The 17,591-nt window shown below is 32.7% G+C and overlaps 1 protein-coding gene across 2 annotated transcripts; it reads left to right on the forward strand.

The window, feature by feature from the left end:
- Positions 1 to 9,967: 9,967 nt before the first annotated feature.
- On the forward strand, positions 9,968 to 13,559 carry LOC115973120 (transcription factor bHLH68-like). 2 transcript variants are annotated; one of them, XM_031093358.1, is made up of 9 exons: positions 9,969 to 10,429; positions 10,614 to 10,932; positions 11,374 to 11,448; positions 11,780 to 11,845; positions 12,187 to 12,252; positions 12,404 to 12,463; positions 12,637 to 12,681; positions 12,950 to 12,994; positions 13,148 to 13,559. In XM_031093358.1, the coding sequence occupies exons 1-9, from the start codon at positions 10,200 to 10,202 to the stop codon at positions 13,280 to 13,282; spliced, it is 1,041 nt and encodes a 346-aa protein (XP_030949218.1). In that variant the 5' UTR covers positions 9,969 to 10,199; the 3' UTR covers positions 13,283 to 13,559. The 2 variants fall into 2 exon arrangements, with proteins under 2 accessions (XP_030949219.1, XP_030949218.1); XM_031093359.1 differs by lacking the exon at positions 11,374 to 11,448 and having other exon boundaries at positions 9,968 to 10,429.
- The last annotated feature ends 4,032 nt before the right edge of the window (positions 13,560 to 17,591 follow it).

A 17,591-nucleotide genomic window follows, 5' to 3' on the forward strand; every position in this document is an offset into this window, starting at 1 on the left:
TGCTCTACTCTCTATCCTGAGAGTGTAAGTGGAGGAACTCTCAAGTAGTACTACTAGTATAATACTTTTTCTTACAAAATCTTCGAAGAAAATTGATACAGCACTTCGGTCAATTTTTAAAACAGTGATAGACTGGTAGTTAAAATTTGCTGGGATCTATTTATTACACAGCCTTTGATTGTTCCACATTCAATAATGTCAGCACTCTTTTACATCACGTGTAAAGTGTAAATTAACAATTAATGCTTAAAAATATGGACATTGCGTATGCAGTAGTATATATCTGAAAGTGTGAAACAATAATTTTGCCAATGTGTAGTTAACTACACAGGGCTATGGTAGTTTGATATACATGATGTATAAACTTTTTTGTAAAGAAGGTATTTGGATATTCTATTTCTAAATTGATTGTTTTTGTTGCTTCCTAGCCTAGTGTTTTCATGTAAATGATTAATGTACTATTACTACTAGTTTTATATATATATATATATATATATATATATATATATATAAAGATGCAGTATCCTAGTTGGCTTAGATTATTCTATGCCTATGAGACACCTCCAAAAAATTCATGGATCAATAGTGTGATTAATGGAATTTAGAATCTCCAGATTTATGGTACATCTTGATAGGCCAAAAATGTATTGACCCCTTATAATAAATTAACCAATTAATTTAGCCAAGTGAATTAATTAAGTTAATTAAAATGCAAAGTGCGTGGTAGCACAAACAAATCACCAATTAACTAAAATGCAGTGGAAATTAAATTAACACAATGATTTGTTTATGAATGGGGAAAACCTACACGGTAAAAACCCCACCGGGTAATTTTAAGGTCACCAGAGAATCCACTATTATCAAAACAAGCAGTTACAAGTAAAGGAATTCCAGTACCTTATACCAACCTACAATTGAACCCTTACCCCAATATCCAATTGAACTTGTTCTGTAATGACAATCTCTCCTTTCAATGCACGGCTCCTAGTACGCGACTTAATCACCAACTTGAGAAGGATGTTGGGTGCAAAGTTCTTCAACTCATCACACTATGAAGATCAAGAAACTTCTTGGTCACAAAACTGTACAGTATACAAACACAACAGCTTCTTCAAGAGAAAGATGAATTAGGGCAAATTCTGTCTCAGATCACAATTTGCATGAACAAAACTTTGCTTCACACTCGCGCGCCCTAGATGGCCCTTAAAATAATCCTTATATATGTTTAGGGTTGTGAGAAAAGAAAGCCTAAACACATACTCACGGATTTGATGAAAATCAGTTCTGAAAAACTGAGTTTCATAAACCTCGATAGATGGGCTAGCTGTCGAGCTACGGGCTGAAACAGCTTTTAAACCTTGATAAATGCTAGCTGTCGAGCTTTAAAATCCAGCACTTCATTACTTAATTCTTGGACAGACTTGCATAATTTTAACACTTGAACTTAAAATCTTGTTCCTTAAAGTATTAAACTCAAACTAGATCTACCCAATTACAAGTAAAGTGCGTTTTGTCAAAGGATTAACTAACTACATAAAATATTGACATATATTCCTAATATTGAATCACATATGTCCTAAAACATCTTTCAAGTTTATTAATCCTACCACCAAGATTCCCCTAAAGAACAGATGTCCTACTACGTTCAACTGTCATGAAAGCATCATAAAACTGCTTCACCTATAGAAATTAACTAAGAGCAAACATGGTAATCTTGTACATAATATTATAAGTTTGTAACACAACAAAGTTATTTAGAGCCACAAGATCTTCTTCATCCCTTACACCTTATGGGCCCAAGGTATTAATTTTTTTTTTTTTTGGGTTTCCTACTGCTGTGATTCAAGGGCATATAATATATAGTATTGTATAAACTAATTCCTTAAAAAATTGACAATTAATTAATATTGAATGTACTAAATATAATATATTGTATAGATGGTAGAGAAGTAGAGAGAGAAGAATATAAGCGAAGGAAGATGAGGACAAGAAGGAGGTGTTTGTTCTTTGTTTGTTTTATGGGAGGACAGAGAAGAAAGCCAAAGAAAGGGAAAGAAATTTAAAAAAGACATGGCGCCCCCGACAAAGATTTTGGCAGTACGGACAAGACATGCCATTCTTCCTCCCCTTAATTAATATCCCCAAAAACATATGGTTATGTTCCTAAGTCACTGGTCAGGCTAGCTCGAGATTTAAGGGTTTGTTTGTTTGTTTCTAACATTAAAATGCGGTTCAAAGGAATATATGTCATGGAATAAATTAAAGTAATCAATTACACCAAGGAGAATAATTCCATTATTATTTTATGTTTTCTTCTTCTTCTTCTTCTTAATTACTAATATATATATATATGGAAGTTGTCAGCAAGTGATATGCGTTGGCCTCGACTTGAGTACTTGTAATGAGCACCCCCTATAACCCATCTTCTGGATCATGGCTAAAACTAGAAGCCTAGAACAAAAGAAGAGTAAAAAAAGGGGGAAGATTAAAAGGCCAATTTCTTAAATAAGTTATTGGGTTTTTATTAATTAATTTAATAGCTTAGTAATGGATTATATGAGTTTGATAAGATAATTTGAAGGATCAATATTCATTGAAGTTAGTTGGGAAAAATATTGTTGAGGTATCCATAATCCATATATTCTACCTTACTTTTAGTTATAAAAATGACACCCATATATGGCCACAAACTCACATGAAGCCAAAACCATTTTGGTCTTTCCTGCAATATATAGCTAGGTCGCCCTATATCAAAAATGAAGGGGTGCCCATAAAGGTGATGATCAAAATAAATTCTATAATAAAATTCTTGGAAATGGTAATCATTCTCTCTAATTAGTTTAGAGACCTGAGGTTAGGGATCTCTAATTCTCTAAACCCTAGATTTTGACCTCTTGAAAAGTGAGGGTGTATATATATATATATATATATATGTCGGTCGGTCCACCTCTATCCGTAATCTCACAGTCTCACAAGTCATTGAAACTTTACCAACAAACTAACAACCATGCATGTATGGTTATTGTACATATGTACACCATCCACTAATTGTCTATGCATGTAGATGACACCATTACTACTTAGTAGGAGAAAATGGGCAAATGCCCTTTTCTCCCAAACTAAGCAGCGTTTCGTCCCATTTTCCAAACTAATTAGGGAAATGCCTCTCTTTTGTAACTCGATTTGAGATAAATCGAGTTTTAAAATTTTTAAAATAAAAATTTGAGCCCTATAGCAGCGTTTTTAAGGACCTATAGTGACGTTTTAAGGACCTATAGTGGCGTTTTGTGACTCGACCTCCATGAAATTGAGTTATAGGCAATTTTTTTTAATTTTTTTTACCTATAACTTGATTTCATAGAGGTCGAGTTACAAAATGCCACTATACGTCCTGAAAACGTCACTATAAGTTCCTTAAAAACACCGCTATAGGGCCTAACTCGATTTATCACAAATGGAGTTTCAAAAGAGGGGCATTTCCCTAATTAATTTGGGAAAGGGGGCAAAGAGCTGTTATTTTTGCCTGAAAAAGGCATTTGGCAATTTTTTCCCTACTTACTAGTAGTGCCAATCTTAAAAATTTTATCACAAATGGAGTTTCAAAAGAGGGGCATTTCCCTAATTAATTTGGGAAAGGGGGCAAAGAGCTGTTATTTTTGCCCGAAAAGGGCATTTGGCAATTTTTTCCCTACTTACTAGTAGTGCCAATCTTAAAAATTTTATCATCTTCTCATCATTGAAACAAAGTCATTGGTAATCAATTTGTGTGCCTTTTTGGTTTGGTTCATATAACCATGAATGCAAGTGTACACATTGGGCCAACATGGCAAAATATTCCTTTCGCCGAAACTTTCTACAAAATACTCCATGCCTGAAACTATTTAGAGATATGTCCCTGTTTTGAAACTCAATTTTTAGAAAATCGAGTTTCAATGAAACTACATGGAATTCAAGTTCCATGCAGGATTTTTTTTTTTTTTTTTTTTTTTTTTTAGTTTGATTGCCTATAAATTGATTTTTGCCAAATCGAGTTTTTCAGTAGAACTCAGTTTTTAGAAAATCGAATTTAAAACAGAGGCATATCCCTTAATAGTTTCAAACTTGGAGCATTTTACTAGAAAGTTTCAACGAAAGGGGTATATCCCCATTTTGGCCGTACATATTGCCGTCAAATCTCAGTCAAAAAAAAAATTTGTTTGGATTAATCCTTTTTCTTGGATTATTTATAAATTTTTAAGATCTTATTTTTTTCTAAGTATCAATGTAGTTTTTACCAAGTTTCATCAAATCAACATAAAGATAATCTAAATGCATCATAACGCCTGAAATTTCTTCACAAATTAATATTGTTAGAAATATTAATTTTCCATAAGGAAAAAAAGAGAAAGAAATATAATCTTCCTAGTCATCTCATGAATAACGTTTATAAAGAGATTACAATTACATTAATTATACTTAAAGCAGTCTACGAGATCTAAGGAAAATTATTAGGTACTCCTAGAGTACTATAAATACGTACTCCCTCCTCTCACATAAATGGTGGGTACCACCATTAATTTAATTAGTGGGACCCACCATTCATGTGAGAGGAGGGAGTACGCATTTATGGTACTCCGTGAGTATACAATAATTTCCCAAAATCTAATTGCTTGTAATTAATTCGGGGTACAAGTTCCCTTACCATAACTATTAAATATTAATACAAATGAAAAACTTTCAAGGCAATGAATTGAGACGATATTAATATGACTATTTTTAAAAAAAATAATCTGAGTTAGAATTCTACTATAGAATAATTTATATATATATATATATATATATATATATATATATATGTGTGTGTATGAAGTTTTTTTTTTAGATTTAAACCCCAATCCTTGTCCCCTCACACTCCACAAATACCTACAAAGGTGTGCAGTAGTTTAAAATGACTATTATGAAAGGATTACAATCCTCTAAATTTAAAATGGATATATTTCAAGGGTCTTATTAAAAATTTTAAATCTAAAGGTGTTTTAAATGATATGACACTCTATATATTGTTAATTTTTGAAAATAAAATCATAATTGTGAAATGGATTCTCTTCATTTGAAGTAAAATATAGATGATTATACTCCATTTTGAAAAGTTTTTTTTTTATTTTAATTTTTTTAAAATTGAAAACTTGAGTTAAGTAGTGCATGTTATACGGCATTTTTGTGTGTTTCTTTTATGAGAATATTTTACATGGCATTGATAAGGAGCCTTGTCACCCTTTCAACAAAAGAATTGATTACAGAACCATAAAATGCTAAAACTACTATCATTGTTATAACAAAAAATTTAAGCTATTATCGTTCTAGAATTTTCGATATGACTAATTCCATGTGACAAAATTAATTAAAAAAAAGGGTTAAAATTGATGTATTGGAGTTAGGTTAGAAATATATCAAATGAGTTGATTGTTAGGATTAGTGCCCTTAAATCTTATTGTATGATGCTATGTATGACATTATGTATGACTTAATGTTGTAATTAATAAAGTTGTTTTATTATTGTAAGGTTGAATTTTATCAACCATCTTATTGGCTTTATTCCGTGCTAAATTTGCTTGTATTTTAGCAATTAGTAACCTTGTATTTAGGTGAGAATCATGTAAGGGTAGTGTGTGAGAGAGTGTGAAGAAATACTCAAGATTGTACAAAGAAGCAGGGACTCGCGACTAGATCTCGTGGGTGGCTTGCGGCTTGCAAGCCGCTAGATAGTTGCGCACGTGCCAAGCATGCCAGAAGTTGAAGAGTCGCGCCAGCTGTTGCACTACAGGACAACAGTCCTAGGCTGGCCAGGCCGTTAGCTCGCGGCTTGAACTCGCAACTCAACCCAGTCATGAGGTCAAGTCGCCAGAACACCCTGTTTGGAAAAAATTGACTTTTCACATTCCTTCTCACCCTACTATATATATACCCTTATACCCACGATATTGAGAGAGTTTCCAGAGAGAATTTTGAGAGAGAAACCCTAGAGAAAAATAAGATTGATTCATCCACAATCTTCACATAGAGACTTTTCAAATTCCTCTACTCTCTTCCTCTCCATTGTCAAATTCTTGAGAGATACATTACCAAAACCTTTTCTCACCATACCCATATCTGTGAGGAGGCCATTTGGTGTTTGGGAAGCAATTAAAAAGGAACCAATTTTATATTGGTAGATGCTATGGTCAAGTAGCAAAATCCGGCAAGTTAAAGAAGAAATAGGTTCGGCGTAACCTCATTGGAGTAGGAGCATGAAGGGCTTAGGTACATTGGGTAGATTAGACTTGGAGGGTTTTCTGTTGTTCATGTATCCCAACTACATTCTTTAGTGGATTGTTTACCGCTTGAAGGGCAGCGAAGAGGTTTTACGCCGAGGGCTTCGGTTTCCTCTTCGATAACACATCGAGTGTTGTCCTTGTGTTTGCATCTCTCTTCCCTTAATCTTTTCCATTTAATTTCTGCTGTGGATGTGATTTTATTTGGTTTAGATTGTTTATCAATTTTGTTTTAAACTTATGTTCATATTCCGCACATTAAGCGTTTGACATTAAGCTTGAATTGGTCATTTGTAAATTGGGAGTCTAAACGTTCATAGTGTTTTATACACTAATTGAACTTTCAATTATTATCTAAAATAATGATAACATGAATATTTGAATATTATCATATAGTTCATGAGATGCATAATATATGACTTAGTCATAAAAGATATAAGTCACAAGTTCTTTGTAAACTCAGAATTTTAGTTTGTAGTCGGTGATTAAATGGGTATTTCATCTGCGAAGATTATAACATATCAACTAATATGATTTGTCTTGATAATGGAAGTGGAGACTTCTAGTTGGTATGTTGATATGTTTTAAGAGTTAAAACATATTGAATTGGACCGTTGTGAGATTTATTATTCTCCTAACGACTATCAAATGAATAATAAATCTCATGACTTCTATTTACATCAACTCTTAATTCTGAGAGAATAATGGACTTGATCATGAAGTGTAGGTTGTTTTGATATATCAGGAGTGAGATCTAAAGTAATGGTCAAAACCTCAATATGTTGGGCAACCACATTTAGTGTTGATGGAACATATATTCTCAAGATGAAATTCATAATCTCTTAACAGAGATATAACTTTAAGGATTAAACTAGGTACTCAATGATTAAGATATAGTAATCTTCAAAGAGACAGCCTACATTCATGACTTTGTATTACTACGAATATTTTATGAAGGGGTTGCATGTACAATAAAATCTTGAGATATAATTTATTAATAAGGCCTAGAGTACAATTATATTTATATAGTGGTATTAAATATAATTAATGGTAACTTTGGACTTGTCAAGAGTTGACAGAAAAGCCCAAGGCCCATTGGAACTAGTGTCTTATTTGTTCCTTTTTGGTCCCACTCCAAGCCACACACTAATGCCCAATTGGAAAGGCCCAAAAAGTTAGCCCAATTGGAAAGGCCCAAAAAGCCAGCCCAATTAGATAATTAGTTAGATACAAAGGGAGAAATATACATAATTTTAGAAAGTGACATCATTATGAAATGGTGTGTATGTGTGAGTGTAAGCCACACTCTTATTTTCCCTTGGAAACTGATTGAGAGACCACACTTATTGGGCGTAAAGTGGAATTGGAGTGAAAATTAAAAGTGTTCTCAAGTACTTCTAATCTTTAGTTTTGAATTTCACCACACCAAGGTACGCTCTCTTGTTCTTAAATTCTGAAATTTACATAATGCATGTTATCAATCATGAATGAAGTAGATTCGTTCATATTTCGCTGCGTGTATTTGTATGAAATACAAATCTGTTTTTCCAACATGATTAAATATTTCAAAGAACAAAATTTTTGCACAAGTGAAGTTCAAAAAAAAAAGTTTATGAGACCCTTGCATAAGAGAAATTGTGACAATTAGTAAATTGATTTTGAAGGTTGGCAACTTAACCTAATGATTTCATATATAAAACAGACCCATACTACAAAGAGAGAGTAAGAGGCTACCAATAACAAAGAGTAAATCTAAGATCTAAACCTAACTCCTTTAAAAGTTTCAAAATTCCTCTCCCTTGGTGTGTTTTTCCACTGTAAGATTTTTTTAGAGTTTCTCTTGGAGCGTTTCTTTTATGCCTAAACATTTGATTGTTTGAAAAAAGAGAATTAGTTTCTCAAGAATGGGGCGCTATTGTTGTTTTGTGGAGTTCTGGGTTGTGTACAAGGTTTGTTCATGGAGGAAGTTTGAGTAGAAGGATTTCGGAGGTTCTAAGACTATTAGAGTAGGAAGGAAAGTGAGATGTTTGATGAGGTTATAATAGAGAGTTTAATTGTGCAAATGCTTTCTAAGTAAACTGTTGTAATTATTGCTTTTAGCGAATATTTTTAGGAATTGGATCCTTAGAATGGTTTTTCACATTGAAAAGGTTTTTTATTGGTTTTCCATTTCCTTACAAAATTTGTGTCTTGTTTTGCTTTCATTATTACTGTTTTTGTATTAAAACTGTAATTAAAGCAAGTGTTTATACTATTTGTGTGAAATAACTTGTTCAATCATTCAATTAATCTGTCACATAAGTGTTTGGGGTCTAAATCAGATTTTCCAAACAATATAATATATAAATTTCTTTTTTTTCTTTTTCTTTTTTTTTTTTGAGAAGATGTTAATTAGTTACTTATTCTTTTTACATTATCAAGTTAACATATCAGTTTGTAAAGGTTATTTTTAAAAAAAATTTATTATTATTGCTAGAGCCCCTAGCCTCGTTCCCACTCCTTAGTGAAGGTGTACATTACAAGTCTCTAGATAGATTATAAATGGAATATTATGTGCATTAAATGATTCTAAAGAGTGAACGACTAACAAAATCATGCTATGATTTAGGCCTTATCCCAAAGTGACATAAGTAATAGAGTGGGATTTACGTTTTAAATTCAAATTTTATAGAAATGATTTAAAAGGTTTTGCTATATATGACAGCCACGACACGTTGCTGTGCTCAGATTAGATGGCTATCATTCAAAACCTACTCATAGCTAAGAGCATGAGTGTATGACTCAACACCAAAAAGTAAGATTCATTAAGTAAATCAACCAACTATTTGATTAAATTGCAAATGTCTCTTCTGGTTTAAACATTTTTACTTATGTTCAACTCATAAAGGACTAGCTAGTGATGGTACGATAGACATGCCTTATTAATTTGCCCAATATGTAAGTTTATATACACAACTTGCCCTATTAATTTTCCCAATACATAACTTCATATCATCTAAAAAATATACATATAAATTTATGTACACTTTTTTCAGAACGTTGAGGTGGTATATTCTCAATTTATCCAATTCTTCCAGGGACAAAAACTTTGTCATACAATTTACTCTTTACCACAATTTATACATTTATTAACTTATAACTGGATTACATCATTTACACATTAGTTTACCTACGATATTTTGAAAAAAGTCATCTAATAACCATTTGGCACAAGTGTAAGTTGTGATAAAATATGTGACAGTATTTACTACTAAACTTTTTGCAATTTATTAATGGGACAGTGTACAAACAACAAAAACTTTTCACTTCTATCGATACCCAAAAAAAGGCTGTGGAAATTGTTATGTCCATCGCATTGCTTGAATGAGTGATGTTATGAATACTACATGCCATGTAAGTTTATAAGTTTTTTTTAATAAATTTTGTAGTAATTTATTATATATTTTTAACTCAAATTTGCCACATGGTTGGTATACAGAAAAAAATGTACACTCACAGTCACTGTAGTTAGATCCATAAATATATATATATATATATATATATATATTTTTTTTTTATTTAATTAATCGTAAGGAATTGTTGCTACCCGCCTTTTCTGTCCCACTTTGAGATAAAGCAAAAGCAGGGAAAAAAGCAAGAAAGAAAAGAAAAACATAAAAGAAAGAAAGAAAAAGGCAAAGCAATAAAGAAAGAAGAAAAAGAAAGAAAACAGTGACAAAGGTCCTCAAGACTCCATGATTATTCAAATTCTCTCCAACACAGGACTTGAGGGTTCCCCTACTTAACCCAAAGTAAGAGGACCTCTCAAAGGTTCTACAGAGACTTTGTTTGGAAGCTTAAAAAACACACACAAAGAAAAAGGAAAGGTGAAGAAAGAGTGAAGGAAAGTTTCTCATCAGGATTATAGGGATGAATAGAGGTGTTTTACAAAGCTCACCGGTGCAACAAATGATGGCCGGAAACCCTAACTGTTGGAATATTAATAACATGCGTCCACCAACACAACCATCTTCTCCTTTCTTGCCTAGTCCAATTTTTTTTCCTCAATATGCACCCACTTCTTCTTCTTCTTCTTCTTCTTCAATTCCCTCTTGGCATGATAGCCAGGAGCTTCCTGAGTCTTGGAGCCAACTACTCTTGTAATTAATCCCTTGTCTCTTTCTCATAGATCCATGTTTGCATGATTATCTATTTTACCACTTTCTTATAGTCCAATATATGTGTTTTCATGATCTATCTCTTTATTTCAAACTAAAAGTGTTATTAATGATGAAATATTGGTAATTTAGTTGGGATTGTGATGTGGGTCTTTTTTCTTTGTAGGGGTGGATTGGTGGGAGAAGAAGATAAGGATGGTATGAGCCAGTTTCAAGCTGCTAAGAAGTTGGAGAATTGGGGGGAACAATTATACAGTCAGGCTGCAAATGCTTCTGTTGTTAATGTCAAGCAAGAAAACTCAGTAAGCAACTATGTGTATGGGCATGGAAGTGAGGATTTTCAGGCAGCAAAAGCTACTTGGTCTCAAGTAATGCCTGCTTCATCTCCAAACTCATCTTGTGTGACAAGTTTCAACAATAACATGTTGGATTTCTCTAGTATTAAGGTAGATGGAAGGCACCCACCACCCGATCCATCTTCTGAGGTAAGAAAGAGTGGCTAATCTTGTCAATTTAAAAGTTCCTGATTCTCTAGGGTTGCAATTCAAGAGTCTCTTTCAGATTTAAATTTATGAAATGAATGCAGTAAATTCATGAATATTGTTTTAAGATGCTTCTTCTTCTTTGGGTGGTTGGTTTAAAGGCTTTTTAAAATTTCATTGGTCATTCATCTAAAATAAATTAATTCTTTGTATGAATGATCTATTATACATTGTGAATGGATTGATTTGGCTTGCCATTTTTCTTTTTCTTTTTTTAAAGTATTCTTTTCCTACTAACCTACCAATGATTTAATTCCTTCATTTTTTGTGTGTGCACTTTCTCTTGCTTCTTTATCTCCTCCCTAATCCACCAACTTTTGTAGCCAGTAATATTTATTAGTGAAAACCAATCAAGATTCATATCTTCTTTCTTTTCTCAATAAGTGTAACAGCATTGCAAATGGTGGGGCACTTAAGAAAGCTAGGGTTCAGCCTTCTTCAACCCAACCTACCTTCAAGGTAATGTTTATATCTCAAAAGACCTTCCCCCCTAAAATTCTCTCTCTCTCTCTCTCTCTCTCTCTCACACACACACTCACAACCACACGACTATGTCCACATCCAGACCACACCCGCAGGCTACACATCCCCGACAGACACATACGAACATCCATGGGTAGTAACTATTGTCTTTCTTGATTGTCCATTTGTCAATGGTGATGATTCTTTATCTCTCTCTTCTATTTATCCATCAGTCTAGAAGGAAAACTCACTCACTTTAAAATAAAATAAAAAGGTACTGCAATCATGTCCTCATCCACCTTCTCTTCTATCTTATTTTAAAATTCAGGTGAGGAAGGAGAAATTAGGTGACAGAATTACAGCCCTCCACCAGCTTGTATCTCCATTTGGAAAGGTAATTTTTAAACTAGCTAAAAGTTATAATTAAAATGCCTCAAAAAGTAGTTATGTCAAATAAATTAGAACAAAAAAAAATCACAAATCTTTTAAGAGGAAACTCCTAAAGAGAACTTTTTCTCGCATATGATCAAATTGCTTCCTTTCTTTTCCCATCAAAAAAATAAATAAATAAATAAAATAAAGCTTCCTTTCTTCATCATCTTTTTCTCAAATCACTAGACTTTTTTTTTTTTTTTTTTTTTTTTTTTTTTTTTTTTGCTCTTTAAGCATTAAAGAAGACATAGAAATATGACTTTGGACGGTTGTGGTGTGTGGTATATTTTTCACCTTTTGCAGACTGACACAGCCTCTGTCTTGTTAGAAGCTATTGGATACATCAGATTCCTTCAGAGTCAAATTGAGGTAATGTTTCTCCTCCTTCCTTTATTTTTGCAAACAACCATGAGGGAGTGATGGCTCACTGTAAAAGTATCATTTCTCATTGTTCTTTCAGTATTCTTTAGTTATTGAAGTTCTAAATATACTCTTTTCTTTTTCCCATGTTGGATTGCAGGCCCTAAGCTTACCTTACTTGGGCAGTGGATCAGGAAACATGAGGCAGCAACAACAGTCTGTAAGAAACTACAATATAAACTAATTTATCACTTTCCAAAGCAAGAATAAACTCTCACTTCCTCTCTCTCTCTCTCTCTCTCTCTCTCTTGCATGTGCATGAGTTATATATGGTCAATAATTTGACATTAATTGATTAATGATTGCTATTTTCTTGTGCTACATTCTTGTTAGGTTCAAGGAGAAAGGAATTGTTTATTTCCTGAAGACCCTGGTCAGGTATGCTTTATTGGATCCATTTCTCCTTAAAGGGTTATATGGGGAACTTGGATTTAAAAAGCTACAACTTTACTGTGTTTGCTGAACAAAGTAAAGTATGCAGTACTTAAAGAATGATGTTATCAGCTTTGCAGACTTTCAACCCGTAGCAATTCGAACCAAAAGACTGACAATAGACTATAATTTGTTTACATTTCAAAATTTTAAAGATTCATAAAGTAATTTAATTAGCACTAATGCTTTTGAATTGTTGTGTGTTTTTTACCAGCTGCTGAATGAGAACTGTATTAAGAGGAAAGGTGGCCCTGAGCAGGTAATTCTTGACATTACAGTTAATTCGTTCTTCTTAAAAATTATCTCTTTTGCCTCTTTGTTTAACTGTAAGCTTTTTTACAAGTCCAATAATTAAATAAAAAATGAAGTGGAATTAACATGCACTTTTTTGTTTTCCGTTTGAAATTGTTAGGATTCTCATGAAGAACCAAAGAAAGACCTGAGGAGTAGAGGGTTGTGTCTGGTTCCAGTGTCATGTACACTGCAAGTTGGGAGTGACAATGGAGCTGACTATTGGGCTCCAGCTCTAGGAGGGGGCTTCCGATAGATGGGAATTTAATTTGGTAGCATATACAGCACAATAAGAGCTTCACAGAAACGATATAACATCATGAGCAGTCACTCTGCTAAAAATCTAAGGCTGATTGCTCATGATGCTATACAATCTTGAATTCATACATGTGTGCTGTACATGTGGCTAGCATTTGTGAGCCCTTAAGACTAATTAATTTATGTCAATTAAGCTTTATCTATCTTCATCCTAAAGCTGCTGCTACAATGCTTTACTTGTATATGCAGTGTTAGTATGATTGATCATCTTAAATGTTGCTTAGAAAGTAGCATTCATCTAATCATGTTTAGAATTGGAACATTTTATTGTCAGTCGCTTGCGCTTTAGGAATGGCTTCCAACGTTATGTATGATTCAGCACTTGCGGATTAGCGTTGTTATCTGGAGGCATTACAAGAATCTGTGATATATTCTCATCATTGTTATAAATGATGACAACTTTCATGGAGTAAAACTGATCAGCACTAGTGACAGTGAACTTGGGCACAAAAACTCTGCCCGACAGAAATTCCTAGAAAATCATGTGCAAGGATTTTACATACAAAACCTCTATCAAACCATATTAAAAAATTTAGGAATTCTACCTCAAACATATATCATTTATATTTGAAAGACTCAAACATATTAACATACTGGTTTATCGAACTATAAGTCAGATCAAATTAGTTGAATCAAGTCAACTTAAAATTGAACTTCTGAAATTCTAAAAAAAGAGTTTCCTATTAGTAAGATTTTGTACACTAAATTATATAATATTTTGAGGTAGAAAGAGAGGTACATGCAAACCCTAAAAGAATAAACTTAATAATTATAGTATTTTAGTAACTTAAATACATAATTGGGTAAGTTCGTGTACTTAAGGCATAAAACACAAACCCTAGAAGAATTAAAAATTTGAATCTCATTAAAGAAAATCTCAAATCCTTATCGTTTGGGTCCAATTGGGCCATAAAACTCATTAAACCTGACTAGTTAGTATCCATTGACTTCGGACATGCAACCTCTATACAAGCAACTCCCCTCCCCCCCCCCTGTGGGCGATAATTTGATAGTTGGAGAAAAAGGAATTTGAAATTTTGAACTTTGAATGTCTCATTTGAAAATATGTAAGAAGTGTCAACCAATTAACTTACAAAACTTAAAAATACATGATTCATGCAATCTAAACATACTATTGGGATTGCTTCATTTATATATCTTTTATCTCCCAAATTTATACTTGCCCATTGGGTATGCATTGCAAAAGAATTTATTAGTTAAGCAATTTTCTTCAAAATTAAATATGTAAAAAAATATTATATATCAATCTCTTCAAAAGATAAAATCCTGTAAAAATTAATTTCAAATTTAGTTATTTAAATGCACGTTCCTTCAAAAATTATCTTTTAAATTTAGTGTTTTCACATGCATATTTTCTAAAAACTAGTTTTAGGAATGACATTTTCAGGCACATATTTCCATTAAAGTTGGTTTTAACTGAAGTCCAGATAATTTGACATTACAGGTACATGAAATAAAGCTTTTTGCGATGACCATATTTCATTGCTAGAGCATAGAGTTTATCGCAAAAATCAATTCAAATAAGTTATCGAGTTAAATTATTAGTGGTGTGTCAAAATTAAATGTGCTAATATTACAATGAATGTGATTGGATTTCAAGAACTCTATAGTAGAGTTAACAAACCAACACTTAATTTAAGAATTTTAGAGAATCCTAATTTACCTGAATTCAATCTAGGACTCAAAACTAAAAAGTAATAAATAAAGTATAATATTTTATTTTTTTTGGAAAATACTTTTAACACACACACAAAGAAATGAGAGAATATCTTAAAGAAACTGACAATGGTATATATCCAAAAAGATCTAATAAAGTATAATGTTAAAAGGTGTAAAAAGTGTTAATGATTTTTTCTTTTAATGAGAATAAGGTAAGTATTAGTGACTAGTGAGTTTTATGTAATGTTTTAACACATTCAAATGGACAAGTAAGTGTAAAGTTATGATCTTTAAATGTTTGGAGGTTTTCACCTAACTTTTTTGAGTTACAAAAAATTTTTAGATTTTTTAATTGTTTGTATTTTTTTATCTAACTGATATCAAAACTAAATCATTTTTATGATTTGTCAAACTAAATCAATTTTATTACTTATTACAATCAACTAAATCATTTTTAGGATTTGTCAAACTAAATCAGTTTTATTACTTAGTACAATCTTTATAGATTGTAATAAGTAATAACTAGTTACCAACTTACCATGAGTTTTCTTATGATTGACAAATTAATTAAGTTAATAAACTGAATGAGAGACCCGAAAATGATTGAACCTAAAAGGTTTTAAAATGGAAATAAAATTAGACATATAACATACTATAATTGGTGTCAGGGACGTTTTGCGACAAAGGCCAAAATTGCAAGATTAGCCCAAATTTTCCCTTGGGTTCTTTAGAACTATTTATTTGTGGAGAATCAAGTCCAAAATTCCAAATGTATAATGAAAAAAAAAGGGTATTGGTGCTTTAACAAGAGAGAAATCAAAATGTCATAATCGAAATACAAGAAAATGTAGAAAAAGTGCACAAGTCCGAAAGTTTGACCTACAGTCAGTGAGAAGAGGAAATTGAAAAAGGTTATGAGGAAGAGAGGGAAGGTTCCCATGTACCATATTTCCACCCCCAAACTTCAGATTTTTGAGGATGTTAGCTGGCTAAATGGGCATTTGGTCTAAAGTTTCAGCTATATGAGGAAAACGTGATTGGCTTCTTTAGCTGAAGAGAGACTCTTGTCTTGTTTAAAACGTGAATGGTTCCTTTTGAATCTAATTGAGGCCTTATTTATTGAGTTTGAGGTGCTCTAATTGACTGGTTTTAGGTCAATAGAAGAGGATTTGAACCCCAAGGCATCAACCCAAAAGGATATGGCCAGATTTGATTTAATTGGGTAAGAGGGATACATTGCTTTTTTCCATAATTTGGGAAATGAATTGGTTGCATAAATTCATGGGTTGATATTTCCTAGATATGGCAAGTCCTTGGAAGCTGTATTTGGTAGTTGCAACAGACAAGGCTAGCTCCTTAGGGTCAGTTATATGTTTTAGGTGACAAAGGTACAGCAAAAAAGTTGGGTCACAGTCAGCCAGAGCATAAAGGCTCTTTTAGGGTAAAAATTTCAGGTGCAAAACCTCCTTCTTGAGCCATAAGTGCTACCAATGTCCTTTGCCCACTTGATAGCACGCATGGGCTAGGCTAATGTAAAAGGTCTTAAAGAAATCAACCCATACCCTCCAAGCCACACTTTCTCAATTTTTCCCAATATGTTGCATAGGCTTGAGCTATGCTTAAAAAAATAAAATATAATATAATACATGAATTGAACCCATAAGGAAGTTAGGCTTGGTTGAATCAGGCTTGTAGAAAATGTGTCACGAAAATGGGTATCAACAATTGGTGGAACATAAAGTAGTACATAAGATTTGTATTCAACTCAATGATCATAACAACTCATTTGGGAGGAGGGAAATGAATAAAATGAAAATGAATGATTTTAAAATATTCATTCATTTCCCCTACTTGGCAGTTTTAATGAAGGGAATGGAAAGTCCACTATCTTGTTTAGAAGTTTAAGTGAGAGAAAATGGAATGAGAAGGAGAAAACACCATTCGTCTCTATTTTCTTAAAACCTTGAATTTTACAAGCACAAGAAATTTTATCCCAATCAGCTTTTCCTAAATTACCTACCTATAGTAGAACCTACTAGCCTATAATAGTATCAACTCTAATACCCAATTGGACTTATTCTTATAGAGACTTCTCCTTTGCACGGATCTCAGTATGTGACTGACAACATAACAACAGTTGATTGTTGTTGTTTGGCAGAGTTCTTCAATCCATGCTTGAAGATTTGGAAGCAATTATGGATGCCCCAAAAAAATGAGAACAGAGAAAGCCTTGTTGAGGGCTTTTCTTTTTCCTTTTCATTTTTGGTTTATCACACATTAGGTCCTTGGTGACATTACTCTTTATGTGCATGTGTTTCTAGGGTGAGGTGGTGTGTGTGTGTGTGTGGGAGTCTCTTATTCTTATTTTTATTTTAGGATTTGTCACTAACCATTGGTTTTGTGTTAGATCTAATTGATCACCTATTTTTCTAATTATTTTTAAGTTAATTAATTAAAACCAATTTTAAGGGTTGTTAATTAATTAAGGTAAACCAAAAATCTCAAACTATAGATTTTGGACTCAGAAATTCGGTTACGTGTGGGGAAGTTGTTAGGCACCCCACACC

Source organism: Quercus lobata, unplaced genomic scaffold (genome assembly GCF_001633185.2).
Source record: "Quercus lobata isolate SW786 unplaced genomic scaffold, ValleyOak3.0 Primary Assembly Scq3eQI_224, whole genome shotgun sequence".
Lineage (NCBI taxonomy): Eukaryota > Viridiplantae > Streptophyta > Magnoliopsida > Fagales > Fagaceae > Quercus > Quercus lobata.